The 27,171-nt window shown below is 45.1% G+C and overlaps 1 protein-coding gene across 1 annotated transcript in view; it reads right to left on the reverse strand.

Annotated features, from left to right (window-relative positions):
- LOC142579897 (venom metalloproteinase BumaMPs1-like) overlaps positions 1 to 22,099 on the reverse strand; it is a 61,971-nt gene extending 39,872 nt beyond the window's left edge. Inside the window, exons 1-2 of the mRNA XM_075690569.1 lie at positions 21,971 to 22,099; positions 13,523 to 13,686 (exon numbers count right to left, since the gene is read on the reverse strand). Of these exons, the coding sequence (XP_075546684.1) occupies positions 13,523 to 13,686; positions 21,971 to 22,031 (225 nt within the window). The 5' untranslated portion in view covers positions 22,032 to 22,099. The remainder of the gene's footprint in view (positions 1 to 13,522; positions 13,687 to 21,970) is intronic.
- Between the last annotated feature and the right edge of the window lie 5,072 nt (positions 22,100 to 27,171).

The following is a 27,171-nucleotide window of genomic DNA, read 5'->3' on the forward strand; positions in this document are numbered from 1 at the left end:
TCCTCCCTAGGGCAATATTCGGCCACTACATCTCCCCATCACTCCTACAGTTACCGCATGGCCGGAGTCCCCTGCTGCTGCACAGCACCTGACCAAGGTGGCGGTCAGATCTGTGGCGCGGCAGGCGGTGCTAAGAATATCTGTACCCGGACAGGCTGCCACTGAAATCTGAACCTGGCAACGTCCAACACACGAACCCTCTCGAGTGAAGCAAGCTAAGCAGTACTTGGCATAGGACAAGCCGATATGTATGCAGTGAAAGATAAGCTGGGTACTATCAACCGAACTTTCGAAGGTCTAGTAAAGCAGCGAAATCAATCTATTTTGACCTGTACAGTACCCAGAGCTGCCATGCTGTCTCTATTGGAAGTAGTAATGGACAGGATGCAGCGGGTGCCTCAATAGCTAATGACGAACTTAGGCATTGCAGGACAAGACCCGGCGAAAAGCGGCAGGTGAAGATGGAATAACAGTCGATTTAATCAAAAATGCAGGAGACATCTTGCTTGAAAAGCTGGCGGCCCTCTATATAAAACATTCTCATGAATTGTTTATACGAATATTATTATTCTATTATAATATAACTAATCCACAAAAAGGGAGACTTTAAAGAGCTGAAATATTATAGGCCGATTAGCTTACTTTCAGTATTGTGTAACGTATACACCAAGGTAATTTCCAGTCACTAAGCGCAACACTGGACTTCGGTCAACGAAGAGCACAGGCTGGTTTCAGGAAGGGATACTCTACATTGCAACACATCCATGTCATCAATCACGTGATCGAGAAATCTTTAGAACACAGTCAACCTCTCTATATGACTTCCATTATGAAAAGGCATTTCATTCAGTAGCCATAATACAGGATTTATGTACTCAAAGAATACAAGCGGCATACGTAAATATCTTGGGAAATCTCTGCAATATCGCCACAGCTGCCTTGGTTCTCCACAAGAGAAATAGAAAGATACCTACAAAGAAAGGCCTCAGGTAAGGAGACGCAATCTCTCCAATATTATTCACTGCACGTTTGGAAGAAGTATTCAATCTATTAGCGTGGGGATGCCTTGGAATGAGGATGAAGGGCGAATATCTCAGCACCATATGGTTTGCAGATGACATTGTCCTGTTCAGCAAAACTGGACACGAGTTACAACAAGTGATCCAGGATCTTAACACAGAGAGAGTGTAAGAGGGGGGCATAAGATTAATATGCAGAAGACAAACATAATTATGAACATCGGGGCAAGTGAACGAGATTTTAGGATCCCAGTCAGCCTCTAGAGTACGTGACGAAGTACGTCTACGTAGGTCAATTACTCACAGGGAACCATTATAATAAGAAATAAATATACAGGTGAATAAAAATGGCTTGGAACGCATGCGGCTGACATTCGCAGCTCCTGGCTGGAAGCTTACCATTATCATTATAGTAAGGTGTGCAATCACTTCATTTTACCGGTGCTGATTTATGGGGCAGAAACTTGGAGACTGATAAACAAGCTTGGGAACTAGTAAGGACTGCGTAAAGAGCGATCAAATGAAGAATGCTAAGCATAACACTAAGAGACAGGGAGAGAGCGGTTCCAATCAGTGAGCAAATGGGGATAACCGATATTCTAATTGACATTACGAGATAAAAATGTTGCCGGGTGGACCATGTATTGCAAAGGATGGATAACCAGTGGACCATTAGAGTTGCAGAATGGGTACCATGAAAAGGCAAGCGCAGTCGAGGGCAGCACAAAACTAGCTGGGGTAAAGAAATTAGGAAATTCGCAGTCACAAGTTGGAATGGGTTGGCACAGGACCGGCGTAATTGGAGATCCCAGGGGACGGGCCTTCGTCCGGCAGTGGACAAAAATAGGCTGATGGTGATGGTGATGATGTTCCTAAGCGGATTTGTTAATTCGAACCGTCCGGAAGCACGCTGTATTTGTTTTCGAAAGTACCGACGCTTAAACAGCCCTTTTGCTTAATTGTATGACATATCACGTGCTGCATGCGTTCTCGGACGAAGTACAGAATAGGGTAAGGAAAGGCCCTTTTCTACGTCGCCGTTTGTCAAAAGAAATTGTGCCTGTCTGTTAGGCCGTGCATGGTCCTGGGCACACTATCTCGGGCGCAGCAACTGTCGCCAAGTGTCGCCCTCCAGAGCAATGGTGGCGGTCCGTGGCGGTGACGAAATCTTTTTTTGTGTAGGCTTTGCGCCTACCCATGTATTTTATTTGCCAATTTTTTATCATTTAAATAATAATTGGTTAGTTTTCGTTTTTCTCTCTCTCTCTTTCTGTCGTGCGCGCGAGTGTGTTTCGTGTATATTTGGTTTTGAAGGATAGTCAGAGCGTCCTTTCACGCCGCGTGCTTCAAGACTTGCAACCGGGTGGGACGTTAAGTGATTATAGCTTTTAAATAGTAGCTTGGAAGGAGCAAGACTAATACCTATTAGTGATTTTACTGTGCGTGCTTTGGTATCGCGAATATTGCCTTGGTAGGAAATTGAGACCATGGCTGTGTGTTTGAGCACGTGCGCGAACGTGTGATACCTTAAGTCCATGCGGCATTGATTGCTTTTAAATCATTGGTGAGGATTACTTTGAGGCATTTTAAGAATTTATATTCTGTGCGTATCGGGTTTTGCTAGAAGACATGGGCTCTGCATTATTATAGCATTATAGTATTTAATATTTGCATTAGAAAAAACGGTGCAATACATGGCAAGAAAGCCGGGAAAGTGTACAGTGTACTGGGGCTCCCTCAAGGGAGACGCGGCGATGGATGAAAATGGAGAGGAAATCGACTCACTTGGCACACACTCTTGTGTCGATGCTAGTCTGAAAAAATGAAGGCTTTCTAGGATAAGCTTGTCAAACAGGTCGAAAAGCTAAAAAATATCTAAAGTTGGAGCGTGATGCATGGAAGGTAGGGAAAAAAGACTTCAAGCAGCCGAGGAAAAGTTGAACAGGACCGCCATTGCGAACGAGAATCGTCCTGAAAATAGCGCGCAGGCCCCCGACGTGACATGAGAGGAATTGTCAGCAAAGCACGTGCAATGCGTGCAAAGGGAGGAGGGGATAGCTGAAAATAACGGCACCTACCTTGAGGCTGCCACACACACACAAAAAAAACAGTTGCGCAGGGGTCAATGCCCCTTGTCAATTCCTAATCACGCGGAAAAGGACAAAGGGAAGCAAGGAGAGGTAGCAGAGAGTGAAATGGCGATTATCGCCCGTGACTCAAACCTGGCTAGGTGCTCAGAACCAATTGTGGAGAAGGTGAAAGGCGATAGAATAGTGGCGGTAGACAAATTTCCAGGGCGGACACTGGCTTCTGTCGTGGAGCGAGCAAAAGCAAAGCTCGCGGAAAAATGCCCACGTGCACACCCTTCCCGTAGTAGCAAGTGGGCTAAATGCGGTCCTAAAAAAGAAAGGGACAGGACTAGCCCAGCGCTTGGCGTAGGGAATAAACAACTTACGCGAGCTGTCCCCTCTGGTGCAGATCGTGGTGTGCCCGGTGCCGGAGGTGCCTGAACGTGACAGTCACGTACAAAGAACCATGGTAGCTGCTAATGAGGCTATATGGAAAATGAGCCGAGAGAAAGGTTTCGAGGTTATCGAAGTAAACAGGGAAGTGAGAAGGTGTGGTGGTTGTGAACGAGGCGGGATCCACTTCAATTACAGGCTTGGACGTGAAGTCGGCTGGCGACTTGCTGTGGCGCTGTTGCTTTATTAGGGGGCCCACGTGTGAGAGGGCATAGTAGGGAGTAATGAAGAAGGTCGCCTAGTGGAACCTCAGAATAGCATCGCCATCTATAACAGAAAAAGGAGGAAAACAAGAAAGAGAGCTCGCCATGCACTAACCTACGTTAACGTGCAGTGCGGCAGAAGAAAGCAAAAGTTGGCATGGATTGAGGAGTAGTGAACTAGCGAACAAATAGGGGTGCATGCGCTTACAGAGACGCACGTTAGAGACTCGGAAGAGCCGCCAGTGATTGAGAATTACGCTTTGGAAGAGTGCAACAAAACTAAGTCAGAAAGAAAAGGAGGGGGAGTCGGAATGCTCATCCATCAGGGAGCCAAATGGAAAAGAGTGAATTCAAAATCTCAAGAGCGCTTTTGGTTACCAGGTACAATGTGTGGAAAAAAACTTGGTCGGGTGTAACATATTTTTGAACCGGAAATAACTGCAGAGAGAATAATCAAGAGTTTGTGGATTGCGTAAGTGGTGATATGAAAGCTTTCGGGCATGATGCCAAAACTATCCTATTAGGTGACAGGAATGCCCACATATGGGATCTAGATGGTGATGCCGACAACAACCGGAAGTCAATACTAGATCTTCGCGAGCAACGTAACCTCGTTATTATGAATACAGGTGCCTAAGTGTGAAGGGCATGATCACATGGGAAGTGGGAAACCGGCAATTGACCATTGACTACTATCTGATGACAGAAGGAATTCATGATAAGTTGAGAGAAATGATCATTGGCGAGAGTAGGTATAGTGGCATAGGGAGTGACTATAAACGCATCATTTTTCAAATAGGATATGTAGTTCGGAAACAGAGCAAGAAGTTCAAAATGGCCAGTCATATATTGAATGTTGAACAAATAACAGATATAGTCATAACAGTCGAGAAATAACTTGGCAAATGACCCAGCAAAGAGTGGGAATATAGGGAGCTTCAAAGTGTTGTAACGACAGAAGTACGGAAAGAGAAACAACATGTTCGTTGGTAATTAAAAGAAAGGAAATCGAAAAGCTGATGAAACAGGGGGATACGAGAAGCGATCACTGCACGAGAGGAAGCATCCTTAAAACACAGGCAGGCAAAGAAGGCGCTGTTGCTGCAGGATGAAGTAGCCAGTAAATGGGAAATATACCATGAGAAAAAGTCTATGGTTCATATAGTGGTGCAAGCAAAAGCGAAAGTGAATGCTGGTTGTCAGAAATCCGTGAGAAAAAGAAAGGCCGCTCCTAGAATATTCTGGAATCACATAAAATTATTAGGCATAAAGTCAACAACAATACAACAACATATCTTAGACGAAGATGGAAACAAGTTGTAAGGGGAATCAGCGTTAAACTACATCCGAAAGATGACCCCGAATCTATCCTAGGTAATGACGAGGTTGTATTTGAACAACACCAAAAAAAAAAAAGGGTATGAAAGAGAACCAGATGGAAAGCGAGCTGGTGCTGACTAATTTCAACTGGGAGAAAGCCGAATAGAAAATTCCTAAGCGCACAGCCACAGGTCTTCGTGTTTTCGTCCGGACTTGTAGATCACCGTGACGTCATATTCTTGCAGTCTGAGACTCCACCTCGCCAGCCGTCCTGAAGGGTCCTTTAAGTTAGCTAGCCAACACAACGCGTGATGGTCGCTGACGACTTTGAATGGCCTGCCATATAGGTATGGGCGGAATTTTGCTGTAGCCCAAATGATGGCGAGGCATTCCTTTTCAGTCGTAGAATAATTGCCTTCCGCTTTTGACAGCGACCGGCTAGCATAAGATATCACCCGTTCATGTCCGTCTTTCTTCTGGACTAGGACGGCACCGAGGCCTAGTCTACTGGCGTCAGTGTGGATTTCGGTATTGGCGTCTTTGTCGAAATGTGCGAGTACTGGCGGTGACTGCATGCGTCGTTTTAGTTCTTGAAATGCGTCGGACTGCGCCGTTGGCCATATGAACTCGACATCAGATTTGGTTGGATGCGTTAGCGGCTCAGCGATGCGTGAAAAGTCCTTGACAAAGCGCCTGTAGTAGGCACACATGCCAAGGAATCTGCGCACCGCCTTCTTGTCAATGGGCTGCGGGAACTTTGCGATGGCAGCTGTTTTCTGCGGGTCGGGGCGTACTCCGGATTTGCTGATGACGTGGCCTAGGAACAGAAGCTCGTCGTAAGCGAAGCGGCACTTTTCTGGCTTCAGAGTGAGCCCTGATCATTTGATGGCCTCTAGTACTGTTGCAAGCCGCCTAAGGTGATCGTCAAAATTTCCGGCGAAGACGACGACGTCATCCAAGTAAACGAGACAGGTCTGCCACTTCAATCCTGCTAAAACCGTGTCCATGACGCGCTGGAACGTTGCAGGCGCCGAGCAAAGTCCGAATGGCATAACCTTGAACTCGTAGAGGCCGTCTGGGGTGATGAAGGCGGTCTTTTCGCGATCTCTTTCGTCGACTTCTATTTGCCAGTAGCCAGGCTTGAGATCCCTCGACGAGAAGTATTTAGCGTTGCAGAGCCGATCCAATGCGTCGTCGATTCGTGGGAGGGGGTATACGTCCTTCTTCGTGATCTTGTTCAGACGACGGTAATCCACGCAGAAACGCAGGGTTCCGTCCTTTTTCTTTACCAGGACCACAGGGGATGCCCACGGGCTTTTCGACGGCTGGATGATGTCGTCGCGGAGCATTTCGTCGACTTGTTGCCTAATAGCTTCACGTTCTCGCGTCGAAACTCGGTAAGGGCTCTGGCGGAGTGGTTGAGCGCACTCTTCGGTTATTATGCGATGCTTTGCAACTGGTGTTTGTCGAATCTTTGATGAAGTCAAAAAGCAGTCCTTGTATCGTCGGAGAAGACTTCTGAGCTCTTGCTGCTTGCTTATGGGGAGACTTGGATTCACGTCGAAGTCTGGTTCGGGGACTATGGTCGGCGGGGTAGATGCGGCAGAATCTGTGAGGACTAAGGCATTGCTCGTTTCCACAATTTCCTCGATGTACGCGATTGTCGTGCCCTTGCTGATGTGCTTGAACTCTTGGCTGAAGCTGGTTAGCATCACTTCCGTTTTCCCTCCGTGGAGTCGAGTGATCCCTCTTGCGACGCAAATTTCACGGTCTAGCAGTAGACGTTGGTCACCCTCGATGACGCCTTCTACGTCGGCAGGAGTTTTTGTGCCGACGGAAATGACAATACTGGAGCGAGGCGGGATGCTCACTTGACTTTCGAGCACGCTTAAGGCATGATGACTACGAGAGCTCTCCGGCGGTATCGCTTGATCTTTAGACAGGGTTATCGACTTCGACTTCAAGTCGATGACTGTGCCGTGTTGGTTTAGGAAGCCCATGCCGAGAATGACTTCGCGTGAACACTGTTGGAGGATAACGAAGGTGGCAGGGTAAGTCCGGTGATGAACGGTAATTCTTGCCGTGCAGATTCCAGTCGGCGTAATCAGGTGTCCTCCGGCGGTCCGAATTTGAGGGTCTTGCCATGCAGTCTTAACCTTCTTCAACTGGGCGGCGATGTGTCCATTCATGACGGAGTAATCAGCCCCTGTGTCCACTAAGGCGGTAACTGCGTGTCCGTCTAGAAGCACGTCGAGGTCGGTGGTTTTTTGTCTTGCGTTACAGTTAGGTCGTGGCGTCGGATCACGGCTGTGTCGCGTTGACCTGTGGCTGGTATGGGACGTCGTCAGGTCGTCTTTCATAGTCGTATTCTTTGCTTTCACACTTCGTCGGGACGGCGGCGTGTCGGTATGTCGTCGAGGTAGTTTCTTCGGCGTCTTCGTTGGCGGCGGAGGCTCTTCGTCAGTTCGACGAACAGCAACCGCACCTCCATCGGTTGCTGCTTTTAGTTTTCCGGATATGGACTTACGGATCGGCCCCGGGCTGGGCCAGTGTATGCTCGGCGCTGCGGCGACAGGTAGCGGCCTGGTGATGGTGAACGCGACGGTCGTCGAGAGCTCCATTGAGTAGCGCAAGGTAGTCGTAGATATCGCGAGGGCGTTCACCTTGCTGCGGGCGCGGAGCGTTGACGGCGAAACCTCGGAGTCCCATCTCCCGGTGTGGGCATCGTCGGTAGACATGGCCGGCTTCGCCGCAGTGATAGCAGAGCGGGCGGTGGTCGGGGGTGCGACAAATGTTCTTCTTCCTCGCGTAGGTGCGCTGGGCGACGGGTGGTCGTGCTAGCGGCGGCGGCGGACGACGGAACTGCGGCGTGACAGGGCCCTGGCGCGGTCGCGGCGGGGGCCCTTGACGGCGTGCGACGGCGGCGTAGGTCATCGCTCCTGGCTGGGGCTGCGGTAATTCAGGTTGCACCTCAGGAGCTCCCAGTGATCGCTGAACCTCATCTTTCACGATGTCAGCAATCGAGGCTACTTGAGGTTGCGACGAATTCAAGACCTTGCGGAGTTCTTCGCGCACAATGGCCCTTATGGTCTCTTGGAGATCAACGGAGCCCAGCGCTTCGATGGCGCAATGAGGCGTGAGCACTTGGCGGTTATATTGCCTAGTGCGCATTTCTAACGTTTTCTCAATCGTCGTAGCCTCTGTCAGGAACTCGGCTACGGTCTTCGGTGGGTTTCGGATTAGTCCGGCGAAAAGTTCTTGCTTTACGCCTCGCATCAAGAAACGCACTTTTTTCTCTTCGGACATTTCCGGGTCGGCGTGCCGGAAAAGACGGGTCATCTCTTCTGTGAAGATAGCGATGGTCTCATTAGGTAGTTGGCCTCGGGTTTCCAGCAGAAATTCGGCCCTTTCTTTTCGGACAACGCTCGTGAACGTCCTCAGGACTTTACTGCGGAACAGGTCCCATGTTGCTAGGGTGGACTCCCGGTCCTCGAACCAAGTCCTTGCGGCATCTTCCAAGGAGAAGTACACGTGTCGTAGCTTATCTTCAGAGGTCCAGTGATTGAAGGTCGAGATCCTTTCGAAGGTTTCGAGCCAGGTTTCAGGATCCTCCGACATAGCTCCACGGAAGGTAGGGGGCTCTCTGGGTCGTTGAAGTACGATGGGTGAGACTGGGGCAGCCATTGTGGTTGTCTTGGCCACAATCTTCTTGGTCTTCACAGGTAGAAGTCCGTGCTCCGGGGGCAGCTGTTGTAGACGACGGCTTACTCGATGGTCCGTGACTACGTTGGTGCTCTCTTAACGGTCCGGGCTTGGATCACGGCTTGTCGGGGGCGTCCGGTACATGGACCAAAAGCACCTCCACCAGATGTCACGTGGTGGTGACGCTGAATAACACAGTAGCAGTACTGTGAAAGACAAAACTAGCTTTTATTGGGCGAACCTGTGCCCACAAAACAGGCTACATTTATAGCACAACGATAGCGGCGAACACAGTCGGCGATCGTCGAAAATCTGATCAGCGGGTCAAGCGCGTCGGCTTTTATACTGCAGTCGTCGAACGTTCCAGACTAATCGTTCGGACCCGCGTGCCTTCCACAAAGTTCTACACCATTCGCGTCACGCGATGAAATCAGATAAGACAGGGTTCGGCGACAACAGACAGCCGGATAGAAGCATCGATAACTTTCCAGAAACTTCCGATACATGCAGGCGCATCCCGCGCTGTGCGATTACATTTGTTAGGTGGCGAAACGTGGTCGCCCGATAAAGATAAGTACACGCGTCAATATGAACAAGGGACTGAGGCAGGGGTGCCACTGCTGTTTATGATGTACATGGTGAGGATTCGGAGGGCGCTTCAAGGAAGTAATATCGGGTGCAATCTCCCATACAGACAGGCGCGTACGATAGTAGAACAGCAGCTTTCAGGTTTATTTTATGTGGAACACATTGTGTCGCTTCCTAACAAGCAAATTGATTTGCAACGTCTGGCTAATGTCTGTGGGCAGGACGGCGGGAATTTAGGTTTGAAATTTAGCGTTGGAAAATCAGGCGTTATGGGGTGCGATCTTGGACGCGTTCCAAAATCGAACGGAGGCGGTCCGTTCTTTACGTCACGAAATAGGCGGTCCGCTCCGTTGCGTTCGTCCGATAGCAGACGACACGGAATGATTAACAACAGTAATCACGTCACAAATGACGTCATGGCTTTCGTCACGGATCAAATTGACTAATCGTGTGTGGCTCGGTAGAACTGACCGCCTCCGTTCTGTTTTGGAACGCGTACAAGATCGCACCCATGGTATTCAATGAAAACAGTGAACAACCAGGGGCAATAAAGGGCCAAGAAAAGCCTCGGGCAAAAGAATATAAATACCTTGGTATATGGATAAACGAAGGCAATAGATATATGGAAATACAGGAACAAACTATACCAGCAAACGGGAAGAGAAATGCAGCCATAATGAAACACAGAGCGCTATGGGGACAGAATAGGTTCGTGGTGCTCCGGGGTATGTGCAAATGTGTAAATTCGCCGGCACTTACTTTTAAAATGCAATTGTTTGCTTCAAATCAGAGGTATAGTCAGGACTCCATGGCAACCAGAAGTAAGTCGGACGCCTCGCATTGAGCGCTCACGGGAAGACTACAAATGAAGCTGGGCCGGGTGATATAAGCTTAACAAGTCTTGAATAGCGGGAAGCTAACAGTAAAATTGATTATGAAGAACGACTGAGGAATATCGAAGAAAGTAAACTGGCTGGGAGAGTGTCGAGGTACTTTTACAGGGAAATCATTGATTTACAGTAGAATAAAAGAACTAGGAAGCTTACCAGCATGTATGCGGCCTGTAGAGTGAGCAATACAGGAACAAAGAACGCCAAGCGGAAAGTCAGAGAGACTGAAATAATCTCATGGGTGGCGGCAATGAAAAAAAAAAACCTGCCATGAGTAACTGCTTAAGAGGAAGAAATCAGGAACGAAATAGAAACGAATGAAACGAAATCAGGAAAGAAACAATTTACGTTTACTCAAAGGGAAGCTCATTACTTTTCGATGCGTGATCAGCATGCCTTAGAACACGCGACTATAAAGCGAGATATACGGGAGAAGAAGCATGTGATTCTGGCGGTAAAGCAAAGGGAACCGTGGAGCATGTTTTATTAGAATGTGAAGATATCTGCGCAGCGGTCGATTTAGGCACCAAAGGCCTCCTTGAAGACCTTGGTTTTAGCGAGAGCAGGAGGAAAGTAAACATGTCCGCAATGGAGAATAGTAAGAGGCGATTAAAAGATTGGTGGATGAGAAGTTGGGAAACGACAAAGAACAGAGACATACAAAAGAATGTTCGCGATAAGGGGTCACAAAATTTTGTTATGGGAATTCACCGTGTCTCCTTTTCTTTTTTTTTCTTTTGTAAACTATGTACGACATTAGGCAGCATAATAGCAAGAGCGTGGTGGCGCAACCCACCACCCCGTTCCAAAGGGGACGCTCATAACATTTATTCATCCATCCATCCATCCGGCCGCTCGTGCGCTCTACGTAGCAGTGAACGGCAATGTAGTTTATAGTGTACTCTCTTCAATTTCGGCACTTCTTCAATTTTTGCAATCTTTGTGCTTGTGATTTCGTGATCCCTAACAGTGAAAAATTGTTGTCTCGTGCAGCGTGCGGTCTTCATACCAGAGATAGGAGAGCCGTATAAAAAAAGTTAACTTGGTGCTAAAAACGACTCGTTGCAAAATATTCTCTACAAGATTGGATTTTACTGTTATTATCAAAAATGCTCTTTCTACCGTTATTCAGAATGTCGGAATCTAGCTACTTATGAAAAAAATCACCAAAAGTGCTGAAAATTTAATCAGACCTAAGCTCAAGCATTTTGCACATCCTCGTGTCATAGCCAGAACCTCTTCAGCACGTCGCGACGAAGCGCACTCACAGCCTGCCCAAAGCTTTATTTTGCAAGGTTGTGGAACCAGACTATTGGTGTAGGAGTAACCACCTCCAGAACAGTTCATATATTTGGCTGAGAACACATGAACTTTAGAGAATGAGCAGCTGACGGCTTTATCGGGGCTAGTATTGTATACTGTTGTTCTTGCACCGGAAAGGCTCACCAGCTAGGTATAAGTTGGGGTTGTTAACTTCATTAATCGACCATGAATCGAAAAATGAGGGCCCTACATCTGCCATGCCTTCATTAGAACCTGTTTTAGAGCGCACCTCTTCTGACCCCCGTATTCGGAAATGCATCTTAACTTGAAACCCGTGCTTGACTTAATATAAATGATGCCTGGCGCGCACACGCTCAAGACGCTTGTTTTCTTTCCTTTGGTGTGTTCACGACAGGGGTCATATAATACAAGTCAAATGTGGGCTTCAACTTAAGATGCATTCCTGAATATTGTGTTAGGCCTCCATTCGGGCTTTCGGATGTTGGCATCCGTCGGCGAGCGAATGAGCACCACGAATTAAGGATGAAAGGGCGAACGGGAAGCGCAGCGAGAGATGACAAACGCCGATAGCGATGAGAGCATGAGGAGGAAAGCGGATGAGGGTGCACAGGAACCTTCAGACTGAAAGCGTAAAAGGGTGTTGCCCAAGCTTCACAAGAAAAGCGTAGTGCCGCGGAAGAAGTGTTCTGCGGCGACGATGGCAACAATATGGCGCAAGAGTAGCGAGCGTCGTCTATTAACCGATTACGCCATCGATACGAGATGCCGCGAGCGCGTCCACCGATGCTATATATGGAAGCAAAGCGCTGCATTGCTAGAGGTCTGTCGGCGGCGGCTGATGTGAACCGCGCCCACGCGTCAACCCCGCGCTGCCTTCCGCGATCTCCCGATTAGCAAGGCAGTCGCTCCACACTTCGTCGCGTTTTAAACGCGCTGCACGAGACAGATTGTCCGCGCCAGCGAATATATCGTGAGTAGAACTTGTTGCTGGGCGAGTTGGTTGAGATCTAAAGAATACATTGTTGCGCCAAAAAAGTCTTTATTTCCCTTTTTTGGCGCAACAATGCATTCTTTCGAATATATCGTGAAGTATCGCTGTAATTTCGCATTAGGGAGTGTCTTTTGTCAGTGGATTATTTTTTGCAGTTGTTTCAATGGAGAGACATCTTCCTATTTTTACCTATCAAAATGTTATGTGGAAAGCGTACAATAAACTTATATAACCCAGTTACAGGAAACAGATTGTTATATTTTCAAGGAATAGAATCACCTAGTTTCAAAAAAATAGTTTTAAAGAAGCTGAAAATTTCTGTGGACGGTAATGCGATAAGAAGTGAGGCAAGCTAGCCACAGAACAAATGGGCATCGCTCAAACAAATAATGTATGAAGCGTCTGCAGCAGCTAGACACCATTCTTTCAGTTCTCTCTTGTCGTACTGCGACATCTAGCGTGGCAAACGCGATGTGCTCGTGCTGCGAGTGTATGAATATACCGGGTGTCCCACGTAAATTGAGCCAAACATTTACAATATGTAAATGCCACTTAGATGGAGAGAACCGATGTATTATTGCTTGCCTTCGCTTGGAGATATTCAGAATATTTCTTCTATTCCGCCTAACTACATGATTCGTTTTAATTAATTTAGAACTTCTCAAATATTGTATAAACATAGAAAGTGTCAATAAGAAACTTGCAGACAGACATGAAAAACTCCCACATAGCTTCTTCTTGTTCAATACTTGCTATATATAGACAAGCCCACGAATACGTTAAAGTGTGCCACGCGACAGGCCGCTCAGAGCTCTTAGCACGCTTTAGTGGTTTTCTCTAATGCTTGGAAAAAAATATTTCTTTCCACATGGCCTCATACTAGTGCCTGGAAACGCCTTATGAAAGGGAGTGCAAGTGTCGGTCTAGGATGGCAGGCGATAAGGCAGAACAATATAACAAAACAAAACAAAAAATTAACAAAATTGAGTCCAAGCCTGCTCACGTGGTATGCAATGGGTACCCCGTCCCGAGTGCTGTGAATCAGAAGTTCTTCTGCAAAAACAGAACTCTTCCGCAGTGCAAGCGTTATGTCATCGGATATTCTAACAATTTTTACATCATCTTCAGATCTGCTTTCCAACATTCTTGGGTAGACAATTGTAGGTGCTGAAATAAAAATAATAATTGTCATTCAGTACGCTTAAATTTCGAAAATCAGCGCCTGTTTGTCTGTTGTAAGTGGGCAATCTAAATAGGGCTAAAATTTTAGTTGACTGGAAAATGCGGAATTTTAGGCATACTAGTAAAAATTCAACGAGAAAATAAAATAACAATCATATTCACGAAATGAATGTATCAATAGATAATGTTCTACGGCTACGGGACCGTTAATACACCTGTTAACAGGGTCGCTCTTCCAGTGCTTCCCGACATTAGCCTTGCTAAGAAGATGCTCATAATATTTTATTCAATAATAGCAACAGAACTCCGTGGTCCAGAGTATATTCCTAACACTTTCCTAAAGCGATACCTTCAGTGACCGCTTGTTACCTAACAATGACATTCAGAAAGTCACTTTCTGCAACTACCGTTCCATGCGCTTGCTAGAGTGCTAACGTCGTCGCACGCCCTAAATCTGGTAAAAAGAACAATTATTTCTAATTACAGGACGAATTGTTTGTTATTTACTACTTGCGAGTTAATTAAACACATTTTATCACACACATATTGATAATAGCTTAACAAGCAATGGCGTTACCTCACCATACCAGCATGGTTTACGGCCCCGTTTTTCGACAGTCACACAACTCACTAAGCTTTCACATGATATTTCTTAGCTGCTAAATAGTATTGGCCAACTGGACGCCATATTTATAGACTACGCCATAGCGTTCGACTTGGTCTGTCTTAGAATACTTAAGTTTTTCGACGTTATTAAAAATCGCAGTAGAGGACGGCAGAAGATTCGGTGTTTCGACGAAATTACGAAATTGGTGGGTGCTAGCTAGAATCGGTTGGCGCAAGACAGGGGTAATTGGAGATCCCAGGGAGAGGCCTTCATCCTGCAGCGGACATAAAAAGAATTATGATGATGGTGATGATGAATCATTTGGATTGCTGATCATGTCTGCTGAGTGTTCTTGCTGAGTGTTTGCTGCCAACTAACAGCTAATTTAACGAAGGCACTGTCAATGACTTTCATGTTCAACAGGTTCGAATTTTTTTATTAGGTTGCAGGGCGAGTAACGTCGCACATGTAGATAAACTGAAGTACCTGTCAGTAACATTTCCCCGTAACATGAAGTGGCTGAAACACATAGAGCGCTTCTACGTCAGGGCATTTCTTGAACTGGCATATGTAAGATAAAGGTTAAAGGACACTACTAAAGATTGCAAACTAACTGCACACAAAACATGAATCAGGCAAGTTTCGAAATATGCGCCAGTTTTCTGACCTCCATATTCTTCTTGTGACGCCTAATTAGAATCTTTGCAAGAGAAAGCGTTAGTATTCGTAACAGGTATTGCCATCACTTTTCACCTTCATTTCATGCTCATGGGTTGCCATTTGACACAGTTGCACACAGATGCACGTACGAACGCCTTCTCACCTTGCATAAGGTAACACACGGGCCATCGGTTATTGCGCCGACGCTTTCATCTCTGAAGTGCCCTGTCCGTGCAGCTTGAATCGGTAACCAACATAATCTTGTCGCACTACAACCACGGTTGCGCAGGTGTTTATTTCAATTTCTTTCCATCAGCAGTCGAACTCTCGAATAGCCTTGAGGGCAATTTCGCCAATAAGCCCCAGCTCACTTCGCGAAAAAAAATTCGTCGTTTTATATTTCATTATTTCTAAGACCTCCTTGGTTACCCCGCATACTTATTTCTTTATTTATTTACTTATTTATTGATTTATTATACCCTCATGGCCAAAGGCATTACAGAGGGTAGTGGGTAATGTAGGATACAAAGGCAATAATAATAATATTTGGGGTTTTACGTGCCAAAACCACTTTCTGATTATGAGGCACGCCGTAGTGGAGGACTCCGGAAATTTTGACCACCTGGGGTTCTTTAACGTGCACCTAAATCTAAGCACACGGGCGTTTTCGCATTTCGCCCCCATCGAAATGCGGCCGCCGTGGCTGGGATTCGATCCCGCGACCTCGTGCTCTGCAGCCCAACACCATAGCCACTGAGCAACCACGGCGGGTGATACAAAGGCAATAAATATATTGCAGTGAATTTTGTTAAAACACAAATTCAACATTCTCCAAAATAAACAAAGGTTGTTAGTGCATCGCAACATCATTAATTATCTTCAATGGCAGCGATATCTGGAGGGAGGCGGTTCCCTTTGACAGATGTCCGGTGAAGGTAAGACTGAAAAAAAGCTTAAGTATTGCATTTTTTGATGCCAACCTTGTGCCGATGATCAATGCGACGGGAAATGTATTCCGGTGGTGAAAAAAATCGTCCTGTAGCGACACGTGATGATATACTTTGTGGAACAGAGCGCCGGCGACTGATTTTCCAGTGAGATATTAAAGGTGGAAGGGAAAGGTTAGTTTTCATTGCTGTGATACTTGTGGTACGGTTAGCAAAACGTGAACAAGGTGAATACATGAGCCAACTTTTCGACAAGTGGACTTGTCTTCTTCAAGACAAGTCCACTTGTCGAAACGTTGGCTCCTGCATTCACCTTGTTCACGTTTTGCTCATCGTCTTGAATATGCATCTCCTGCATTCCCCGTCTTTTTTTGCGGTGCGGTTGTAATTTGAAAAGATGAAGTGAACGGAGTTATTTTGGGTAAGTTCGAGAGAAGATACAAGATTTTCATACGCAGGTTCCCATACAGATGACGCGTACTCAACTTCATGTCGTATTGTTGCTTTATAAAGTAGAAATTTTAAGGACGATGGAGCGGCAGAGAAGTTGAACGTAAATACCCTAACAAGCGATTAGCGTTATTAGTCACGTATTCAGTATGGACATTCCAAGCTAAGTTTCGTGTTATGTGTACGCCTGGTATATTGATGATGCGAGAGAATGAAGAGGAATGCCATTAAGACAATATTACGGGGAAGTGCTAAAGAAACGATAAACGCGCACGAACTTACATTTGTTATATTTAGTTCCGTTTTCTACCTCTTGGACCAGTTAGAGACGAAATTATTTATTTATTTATTTATTTATTTATTTATTTATTTATTTATTTATTGGTACTGTTAGCCGAAAGGCCGAGACAAGGGGGGAAATCATAAAGTAAGCTTCAAAGATCGCTGCAAACGCGAGCGCTACAAAAATCAAACCAGGAAATACAACTGCTTAATTACGCCAACTTTACACAAGGATATCCGCATGTATATAAGTGAACATCCTATGACAAGCATCGAAGAATACAAGAAGCAACTGCATCCTACAATATCAAATTTTCCGCATCGCGCTAGCGAACTTCAATATTCCGTAGAATCATTTCAATCATGTCGTGTTACACATGCTGCCTATCATTTCACAAAGAAGCTAATTATGCGTGAGGATGGTTACATAGAAGAATAACAGGCCAATACAGAGCTTTAAAACAGTTCTAGAGAATCAATTATCGTTACGCTATGCGACAGCGCATTCCAATCTTCAATCGTGTTAGGAAAGAGGGAGTACATAAATGAGTCACCCTCTGCAGGTAAACGTACATATTTGTCCTCGTGACTAGACCTAATGCACCGTGATATCCGTGACGTTCTGTTTTGTAAGTGCCTTCGAGTGTTGTAATTGAAGCGGTTATGTTTCATTAGATAAATATATTTTCGTCTAGCCACTTTTCGCCGCAATGAAACCTCCGGCACGTTTAGCTGAGTGAGCAATCTGTGTACACATATTTTGACATAATAAACTTTGCCGCACGCCTGTATTTTTCCATTTAATTTACTTCATTCTTCTTATACGTACCCCATATTATGCTAGCATATTCTATCATGGGACGCGCCAATGCCAGATATGCAGTTAGTTTAACGTTTCGGGGAGCAAGTGTAAGCCTACGTCTTAGTGACCAAAGTTTCACCTCGGCGGCGTTACATAAATTAGTGTTCTGTTTTTGTCAGTATGCAATCTGTGCAAGATTACTTGCCAAGAACGCAATGTAATTTATTGGTGAAAGACAGCAACTCTGTTTCGCAGCAATATCGGTGACGAAAACCATGTTGTGTCGAAGGGAAAAAATAGCTGTCCTAAAAAAAGGGGGCGATGTTTTTAAAAGTTATGTTTGAGTAATTTGCTGCATGTGCTGGTGAGTGAAATGGGGCGATAAGTTTGAGGCAAATAGTCATAACCGGATTTGTAAATTGGGATCAGCTTCCCAATTTTCGAGTAGTTAGGGAGGCTTGATGAATCGAGCGACTGCTGAAAAATTGTGCGAGTATAATTGATCTATAAGCGCAAGTACTTTCACGAATTTAAAACTAATTGCATTAGACCCAGCAGATGAATCGTGCTTTAAAGACTCGGTTAATTTAGCAATGCTGGCAGCATCAATAGTTATTGGTGACCTAATGGAAAATCTGTCGTGCGGCACATCGGGAAGATGAACAGTCGTGGTCGAGGAAAAGCATTCAGAGCATGTTCTATTCAGTACTGAAGCAGAAGGATTATTTGGGTTTATGCTGCAGGAGGTATCTAGCAATGTTATTAAAGGGTCGTGTGCATGGTGTATAACGCGCTAGAACCTTTTAACATTTGTTTTCGAAATATATGGCAAAGTAGCAGACAAAAAGTTGTTCTTGTAAGCTTCAGCGTTTTCATCTTTTTATCGGAAGCAGTCTTGTTTGTCGACAGTTGCTCAATAGATGGTGAAGGCTTGGCAATAAGGTATAAGCGTTTGTTTTTGTTAGATTGTCGCCTGATGTACGAATTGTACCAGGGTGCTTGAGGGTTAGATGCGACGACGAGCTTAGGAATATATTTGTCTGATAGCTGGTGTGTACCCGTTTTGAGCAGTGGCCAGTTTGCTTCGCCTGAGCGAGTTCACTCTGATGAGTGTACCCTTAAATATGCGCTTTTTTATGTGCAATATTGTTTTATAACCTACACAATATTTAACATGCTTTTTTTGCTTGCACACTCATGCAGTTTCATGTGTGTTAAGTTTTGCTCACTACTTACATAAGCAACTTCGCTACGCACCAATCCAAGGTCTCGAATGAAACGGTAGCATAATGAAAAAAATACGATCAGGCTTATGTTAAATACATAAACAATCTGAAGACAATCCATATTTCTAACGACTAGTGGCCTAGTTGAACTAAGTGTGATGCCCTACAGCCTTTACAATGGTCCAGCTACCTTCGAAGGGCATATGTGCCCAACATAATGTATTTTAAAGTAGGAGATATGTATGGTGTTATCCTTGTGTTGCTGGCGCATTTGGTTGTTCGTTTGATGAAAGTAAAAGCTGCCTTAACCTTGCTCTCGACTGCTTTAACAAGTAGGCTATAGCCTCAATTCAAATAAAAAAAAACTGTTTCCCATTCCTTAACATTTCTTTTAGGCCACTTAAAAGACCAGGGTGGCCTTACGCATGACCGTGAGCTCCGTCAGACCATTGAACTTTTTCTGTGTCATTTATGATCACTTTTACGACAGTTGTGCCTCAGATTTGTCATATTATTTCCACATTGACATAAGTTCGGCGAAAGGACCGTGCCTTCAAACGGACGACGTCGTACGACGCATCGTTCTCTCAACTGAAGTTTTCCCTCACATCAGAACTGCTCTTGCGATATTCATCTTGCGCAGCTGATATTAAAACTAATATGAGAATCTGGATGGGACTGGTGCTTCTACAACCTTACTTTAACGCAGAACATGTCGTAACACAAGCGCCTCGTTGTCTGAGCAAGTCTTAGCACAGTTATATTCTAACTAAGCAGGAATGCATAGCAGCTTCTTTCACCGTTCAGAAATTTTTCTGTTACCTTCCCGGAAAGACATCTACAACGATAACCGGCCACCATTCATTATGGTGACTGGTTAATCGGCGAGATCCTTCTGTTTTCCTTGCAAGTCGCACGCACGACGCTGCGCCTTCATGAATACAACTTTGCATCGTAATAAATTAGTGGCCATCGTTACGGTTTCAAATACATTCTTCCAACGTTTCTCTTACGACTACAAATCATGATGCGGAGAACACCGACACTGCGTCACTCAAAGTTATCTCAAAACGTTACTCAAGAGGGTATCAATCATATACCGATGGCCTCGTTGAAAGGACAAGCCGAACACCGACCAAGATGCTTGCTACCTAGTTTAGCTTTCAATAAACGGACTGGGACGACGTGTGGAATTGCCTTCCCACACAGTGCGTACAACACATCGAAACATGAAACGACAGATTATAGCCACTTCTACCTTCTGTGCGCCAGATCAACGTGAAATTCTCTGAAAACATTCTTTCCATCAACCCTGTACAATGACGATTCTCTAAGTCTCCATGTCTCGTTCAAGAATCCAGCTCAGTTGCCCGTCTTCGCAATCTGGTCTCGCAACGTCGTTAAAATAGCGATAAGACCAACTTCTCGAACTTGTCTCGTTGGTACTTATTTTCATGCCCAATGCTATTGCATCTCAAGACAAATATGCAACATCAGTTTGCGGAATAGTGCAAGGTTAAAGAAGTATTATAGAAAGGAAAAAAATGTCATCCGATTAAGCTTGTAGAAATTTCCATATAGGAAACGTATGTCTGTTTCTCAGAAAGAGGGCGTCGCAGTTGAAGAAAAATTCGCCAGTTTCTTGTCAGCTTGTTTCAGTTTGTCCATAGACCAGACTCGTTCTCAAAGCATTTCTGTGACGTTTGCCCTCCCACTGTGCTAACCAGGATGCTAGCACATTGCATATCGAGAGCGAAATAATCGGAACTCAGAGCATTTGGACTCTGAATTTGGCAAATCTGTTCTGCCAAATCCCGCAAGGCTGCGAAATACTTATGATAGAGAAAAATTCTCATGCGCCCCTATGCAGTACGAAGGTACAAAAGAAACCCAAACGGTTTATTTATTTTTTTTAAGACGGATCTTCCCAGTTGAAGAAGATTTGATTTTTGGTAGCGTAATCCAACGCAGCACCCATGCCTTTCCCGAGCCGTAGGGTGGACTATATTTTGGGTGGATGACAAGTTTTAACTTTCATATTTCGAGATTAAATGAAAAAAAGACACGATCACTGAATCTGTTGGTTGCACTATGTAATTCCCGAAAATGTTTGGAATTCCGTGTTCCCAGAAGCGTGAATATGTCAAGAATCCGTGGGCTCAGTTGCGCAAGGCCTGGTGTTCTGGCAACATGTACGTGGCCCCCAATCCCCGAAGTAGCGCTATTTCCACTGTGACACAAGTGTCGGCAGTATTTAACGCGCTCACGTGAAAATCGCAGTGAAAAATGCGCGTCAGCCATAACAACGGGTCTCACCGACCGACGTAGACGATGAACTGTGTCGCGCTGCCACCACGCCGCGTCTCCAGCAGCCGTCGCTCATATGTGGCTTCACCGACGAGCAACAGAGTTGCGTGACATGAACTCCCATCGCGTCGCTTGTCGTCGTCACGTGCGCATTGCTTCAATGAGGTTTATGCTTAAGATATGGAGGAAATATAAGATGGGGAACGCGACAAATCACAGTTGCAGCTGCGTGATGAGTGCCACCTGAAACTGCTGACGCGATAGCGTTTGTTGATTTATATCACCGCAAAAAACATTTACGTTAACCTAGAATTATTTCGCAAATATCTCAGTGGTACCGTGTCACAGTGAAAAACCCATCTGGCCAAGCAAACGACAGGATGTGAAAGCGCTGTGCCCCTTAACGAAGGTCTCACATAGCGCCAATACCGTTCCTACATCTAGCTGCTCCGTCAATATCTGTGTACTTTGAACAAAATATTTTCTGCAAAGCGCGAAACAACATAATGCTGCAGCACAAATAACAGTAGCAAAAACAACGTTAGACATAAGTGGACGCACATGTACCCAGCGCCGAAAACAACTAGGCGGTCATGGAGGTGAGCCATGGCCACGTGTTTCGTCTCACTCCTCATTCATACGCAGGTGCCAACGCCTAATAATTCCCGGCTTATATGACGCTAGCGCAATAGACGGCTGAAGTTCAAAAACGCACGTTACACATCGCAACTGTCTGTGAAGCCCCGTTTTCACTGGTACTCATTAGTTTCAGCAGCGCTTAACCAAAGCGAAGCGTTTCACTGCTTCATAGAGTCACAAGGCAGGACTTGAACATCTGAAATTTTACACAAGCATTAACTACGTTGCAATGATTATCAAATTGTTTGATTACCAAATATTGTAAAAGAACACATCTGACGTAGCCTGGCAAGAAATGGAAATATGCCTACAAATAATAAACTGGATGCAGTTTTAACGTACTGGTTACCTGTTTTTGCGTTAACAACCGCAAAGATGACGACAAGGCTACAAAGTGCACTTTGTATCATGATGACTTTAGGCAGGCAAATGCATGCTGCGGAATATTGACGTCTGTTTTATAGGACATCATGAGTGTAGCATGAGTACATATGAAGTCTCCTTCGGAAAAGAAGAAAAATACCACCGGAATTCTAGGGTTTAAATTTGATCTTAACATGAAATAGCAAAAAGGCATGTCCTACAGATTGCGGTATTATACAAGGCCTTTCGAAGCATGGAAGTGTCAAAAATACATGCGCTGATATATCGATGAATGTCACCGGCCTAGATGACATGTCCATGAAGTAAACTAGAAAAAGAAACCATATTAAAAGGTGATTTTTGTGACAATTGAAAACTGGGGAAATACAGATGGCAAAGAAGAAAGACGTTTTGAAATAAATAAAGCATTATTCTTCCTCTTGTTAAAGAACGTTACAAAGAAAAGGAATACACGCATCTCATGAGAAAATCTTGGAAGTTGAATGAAAAATAATCTCCTCGTTCAGTGATAAAACACGGGAACAGCATCTTTCTCTGCCACCTGCTCTACTACTTTAGCTTACCATTACATTGTAGGGCGAAGTCATATATTTCGACACTTGAAGCAGACTGACTCTAATTAGTTTAAGACAAATAAGCTTTGATGCGTTCGCGTACTTTAGGGACTCCACGCATTTTTCGCTGGCTAGCTATGCATTTTGTGTCTACGTGTGTTTGTGTGTGTTGTATCTTACATTTTTTCCACCTACCTGGATCACTAGATAGTCCATAGTTGAATGGGTATCGCATCGGGCTACTGTGCTGAAGAAAGAAGCTTCTAAACCAATCGCCGGACCAACTTTGGTCACTGAATATGTATCAATGTGTGTATATACGTGATGCTCCTCAACGAACCTGTTTGACGCCTACATAAGTAACTTCGATGCGGCACTCGGTAGCTACCACTGCTCGAAGAAACCCTTTGTCACCGGCTTGGAGCCCTGCGTAAGTACCACTCGGTCTGCGCATGTCTTCAATAGACCTATTTCATGCCACCTTGGATAACTAGGCATATGCGAGAAGGTGTGTGCTGCTCTTCAATGAAAGTTTTTGTCAGCAGCATGGCCAACCATATATGTGCACTGGAAATAAGCTGCTCTGCACCGACGAAAAGAATCAGCAGAACCCATCTCACGATGATTATTCATGATGACGCGTTAACTTTGAGTCAATATAGCAAAACAACGCATTTAAATGCTCGAAGCGAGTTGTTTACGAGGCGTGTACTGCAGCGGCACTCCTATTTTGCGTGTCTCAAAGAACAATCGGCGCCATCTACCGCCACTTCCATGAAGCCTGTGAGCGGCTGCCAAACTCATTGGATGCCGGTACAGGCGAACACTGGAAAAGCATCGTATGGCAACCGGACTCCTGTATCACATTTCTTTGTGAACTCGCTGCGCCGTCTAGTGGCCCTGCCGAGAAGCCCTTGCGTGGCCTCCGAGACAAGAAACGTGGGGCGCCGGTGCCTTCTAACGCTTTAGAATTGTTCCTTCGGTTGACCGCACACTAAGGAGCACAGATTTTAATCTTAGATAGTAAATCAAAGCGCGTACCGCAATTTATGTGGCTGCTTGATCAAGTGCGATGCTGCGAAATAAAATACACATCAAGGACAGAAAGATTCGTCGCTGCATCTGTTCTCTTCAGCCCACTCTAGTTACAGAAGCGAGAGCGAATAATCTGCTGTGTGGATAACAACTTTTGAGCAGCATAACCTGTCCGTTTGTTCTGCGTCAATATATTTAAATGAAATCCGCACATTCAAATTTCCATGAAGCGCCGTGTGTTAGATCAGGAGGCTGACGTGAAAAAGGACCCTGTGAACAAATATATAGAACGTGATATGACTGCAGCCTTTCATTGCTTCAAACTGCAAACGAACTGTTAAATGTAAACGTAACTACACCAAATATTAGATTACATAATATCATGGCAGTTTTGCGTCTGTGCGAAGACCATTATTATTCCCCTTTTCGATATCCGTATTTCTTTAGTAATGCAATGAAAATTCTCGCTTACGGTAAATAATAATGTATAGATAGGTTACGTACGTACATTTTTTGACGCTTAGGTTGCGTCGGCTGAACGGGGGATGTGCCGGGAGAGAAAGGTAGATTTACAAGTAGCGCAAACATAGGCAAACCCACAAATGCACGCACACATAGCCCGCCACTGGTGGCAGCAGAACGAACATCCTCCATTTGGCTCCGACCAACGCGAGTTATTGGTTCGTTCGGTTTGATGTATCATTTTCACGCTCCAAATAAAGCTACAACAAATTTCTCATAAGAATTCCTAGCCTTCCTTAGCTTTTGGCATTATATGAAAGTGACTAACAAAAACGTTCCACTTGGGTCCCATCCGGTTCGTTCATATATACTGGAAGCAGTAATAAGGAACTTCGTCGTTTTCATTTGTAGATGTCCAACATCATCTTTCCTATTCTTCTACTTCTTCGCGCATGAGCTGGGTCGTTCCGTTTTGTGGAATAAAGAGCGCTTGATAGCTTGGTCGGTCTCGGTCTTATAATACACATATATAGTGACGCATATATCTGGAAACAGTTAGTGGTTAAACAATCCGCCGTCCACAGAACTATCGGTACATTTCGAATTGTGTATTCGTCATGCTCCTCAGGCTGCTACTAACTTTTTTTGCCCATGCCCCGGGTTTAAAAGGCGGTAGCAGGTGACAGGAAGAACAGATTACTCAAGAAAAGCGAGAGCTGACGACAGCCCCAGTTGCCTTATCATTGGCAGGACATGCTTACTGTAAACCCCACACTAGCATTAGACCGGGGCAAACGTAACTTCAAGTGATCTTCTCTGTATCGTTTCCTCCTCTTACTAAGACATCATTTAATTCGGTGCGTTTAGAGAAAGCAGCGACCATTTGTGCGTGCTGATTATTTGGCTTGTAATGAAGGGCGTAATAAACTTCCCACCTAAGCCGTGGTGCTTGTAGCGTTCAGCAGTAAATGTGGAAATGGAACTGCGATGTTTACGTTTAAACACAGCACAAGTATCCGCCAGTCGTCAGACACACTTCTACTCTGTTTCATTGGTCCCGTCCTCTTCACATATTTTACAACATGAGAATCCGCCCGGCATTTTTACGCCATTTTACTGTCCTAAGACTGACACTTACAGTAGTTGGTTAAAATGCATATATGAATGGCAGTGCAAACAACACACGCACACAAAGAAGAACGACCACAAATCATGGCACTGAACTTGCAACTAAACATTTTGAAGAGAATCGAAAGAATAAACACATAAATAAATATGACAACCATTCCCCTCTGTAAAGATGAAATGGCAGCAAAAGCACTTTGCCGTTTGAGAGCGTTAACTATCGCCAGCCTTCGCTGCCATTCCATATTCCCTGAGTGGAATGGTTGTCATTTCTTTGAAGTGTCTGATGATGTAAGTTTATGTGTTTGAATGTATGGTTTAGTAAAGACAATGGTTGATGTTCGATTGAGCATCTTTATTTTGCCAGGGTAGTGACGATCGCTTTATGATCACTCCCAGTGCCACCCAAGCGAAGTTCTTGGATAGAATCAAATTCATGCAGATCTGGTGATGCGCGGTAGATACCATGGGGTTAGAGTAACATTGTAGGCCATACTTTCCCAACATGTATTGCATGAACCATTTCTTCTCTGGCTTAGAAATGTCCCCATTGAAGTCTCCGTTGATAATCATAGGTGTGATATCATCCTTTCTAAACCACTGGAAATATGTGGTCACAAACTTCTTTAATTCGGACGTGGAAGTAGCGGGCGAGATGTGAACTGTTGAGATCAAGATTCTTTCTTCCATTTGCATAGCACAAACATCCGCACAGTCGGCAAAAATTCTGTTCATCCTAAGATCGAACGGTTACACTTGAATGTCCTTCTTAAATATAGAGCTATACCAGCAGCGCTAGACTCCGCCTGGCAATTCCACAGGACTACAGCGCAGCCGCTTAGCTGGACGAACGAGTCTCACCACGTTTCCGAAAAACAAAGGATGGGTAGCTTGTTCAGGATTAGATCGTGATTGAGATCTTCAGCATGCAGATTCGATGAACGAATATTCAACGCCGCAACTGCAATCGTATGCGGTTTCTGCAGCAGTGCTTTTTTCAAAAACTTCTGTTCTTACCCATGTGCCCGGGACCTCTTTGGGTCACACGTGTGACAAGAATAGTTGAAAGGCGTGTTACAGCTTCCGGAACCCACAAGCGTATGTGCCATTGAGCTTGGACCCTTCCTGCACTATCGCCAGCATCGGCCCACATGATAATATTTTCTGTTGCCGGACGCCGAAAAAACTGTGGAATGTTAGTCATAAGCAGTTTTCGCTGTAATGAACAATTTGAAAATTTAAGCGCTAGATTGAAGTACTAGATTGAAGCACTAAATTGAAGTTGAAGCGCTCTGCGTGCCGTACTGCACAGTGTTGTGACGTCTATTTGAACAAATGTTCTTATAAAACTGGCAAATTAATAGAAGCGTCCGCGTTGATCATTGTGGTGATTGATAGTCGAAGCATTATTTGCTTTGCGTGCAGTACTGCACAGTGTCTACTGTGACGTCTACTTGAACACATGATGTGATAAAACTGAGAAATTATTTGAAGCGTTCGCATTGACCACTATGGTGATATTGACTGATCAGTCTTGACACCAATAATTTACCACTTGGGCTATACAGGCACACCAGGTAGAGGCTCCAAGCCTCGAAATGCAAGTGTATGATTTTTTTTATTGCGCCCTAAAAAGTATAAAGTAGCCTTTGTGTATTTCCCTTTTGTCTTAATGCATCCGCCTTGGCACGCGAAAGTAACTTTTGACTACCCCACGTGGTAGCTTCGCGGTTTTGGCGTGGCGCCGCTAAGCCCGAGGGTGCGGGTTCAAATCCCAGCCGCGGCGGCCGCATTTAGAAGGGAGAAAAAGGCAAAGCGCCCGTATACCGTGTACCGTGCGTTGGGACACATTAGACAACCCCATGTGGCCGATATCACTCCAGAGCCCCCTATAATGTCGTTTTTTATAAGCATATTGTGCTTCTAGCTCGTAAAATTGCAGGATTAAAATATTATGCGTGGCCCTGCCATCGCAAACACCAGAGACTAG

The sequence above is a fragment of the Dermacentor variabilis genome, chromosome 4, assembly GCF_050947875.1.
Source record: "Dermacentor variabilis isolate Ectoservices chromosome 4, ASM5094787v1, whole genome shotgun sequence".
Taxonomy (NCBI): Eukaryota; Metazoa; Arthropoda; class Arachnida; order Ixodida; family Ixodidae; genus Dermacentor; species Dermacentor variabilis.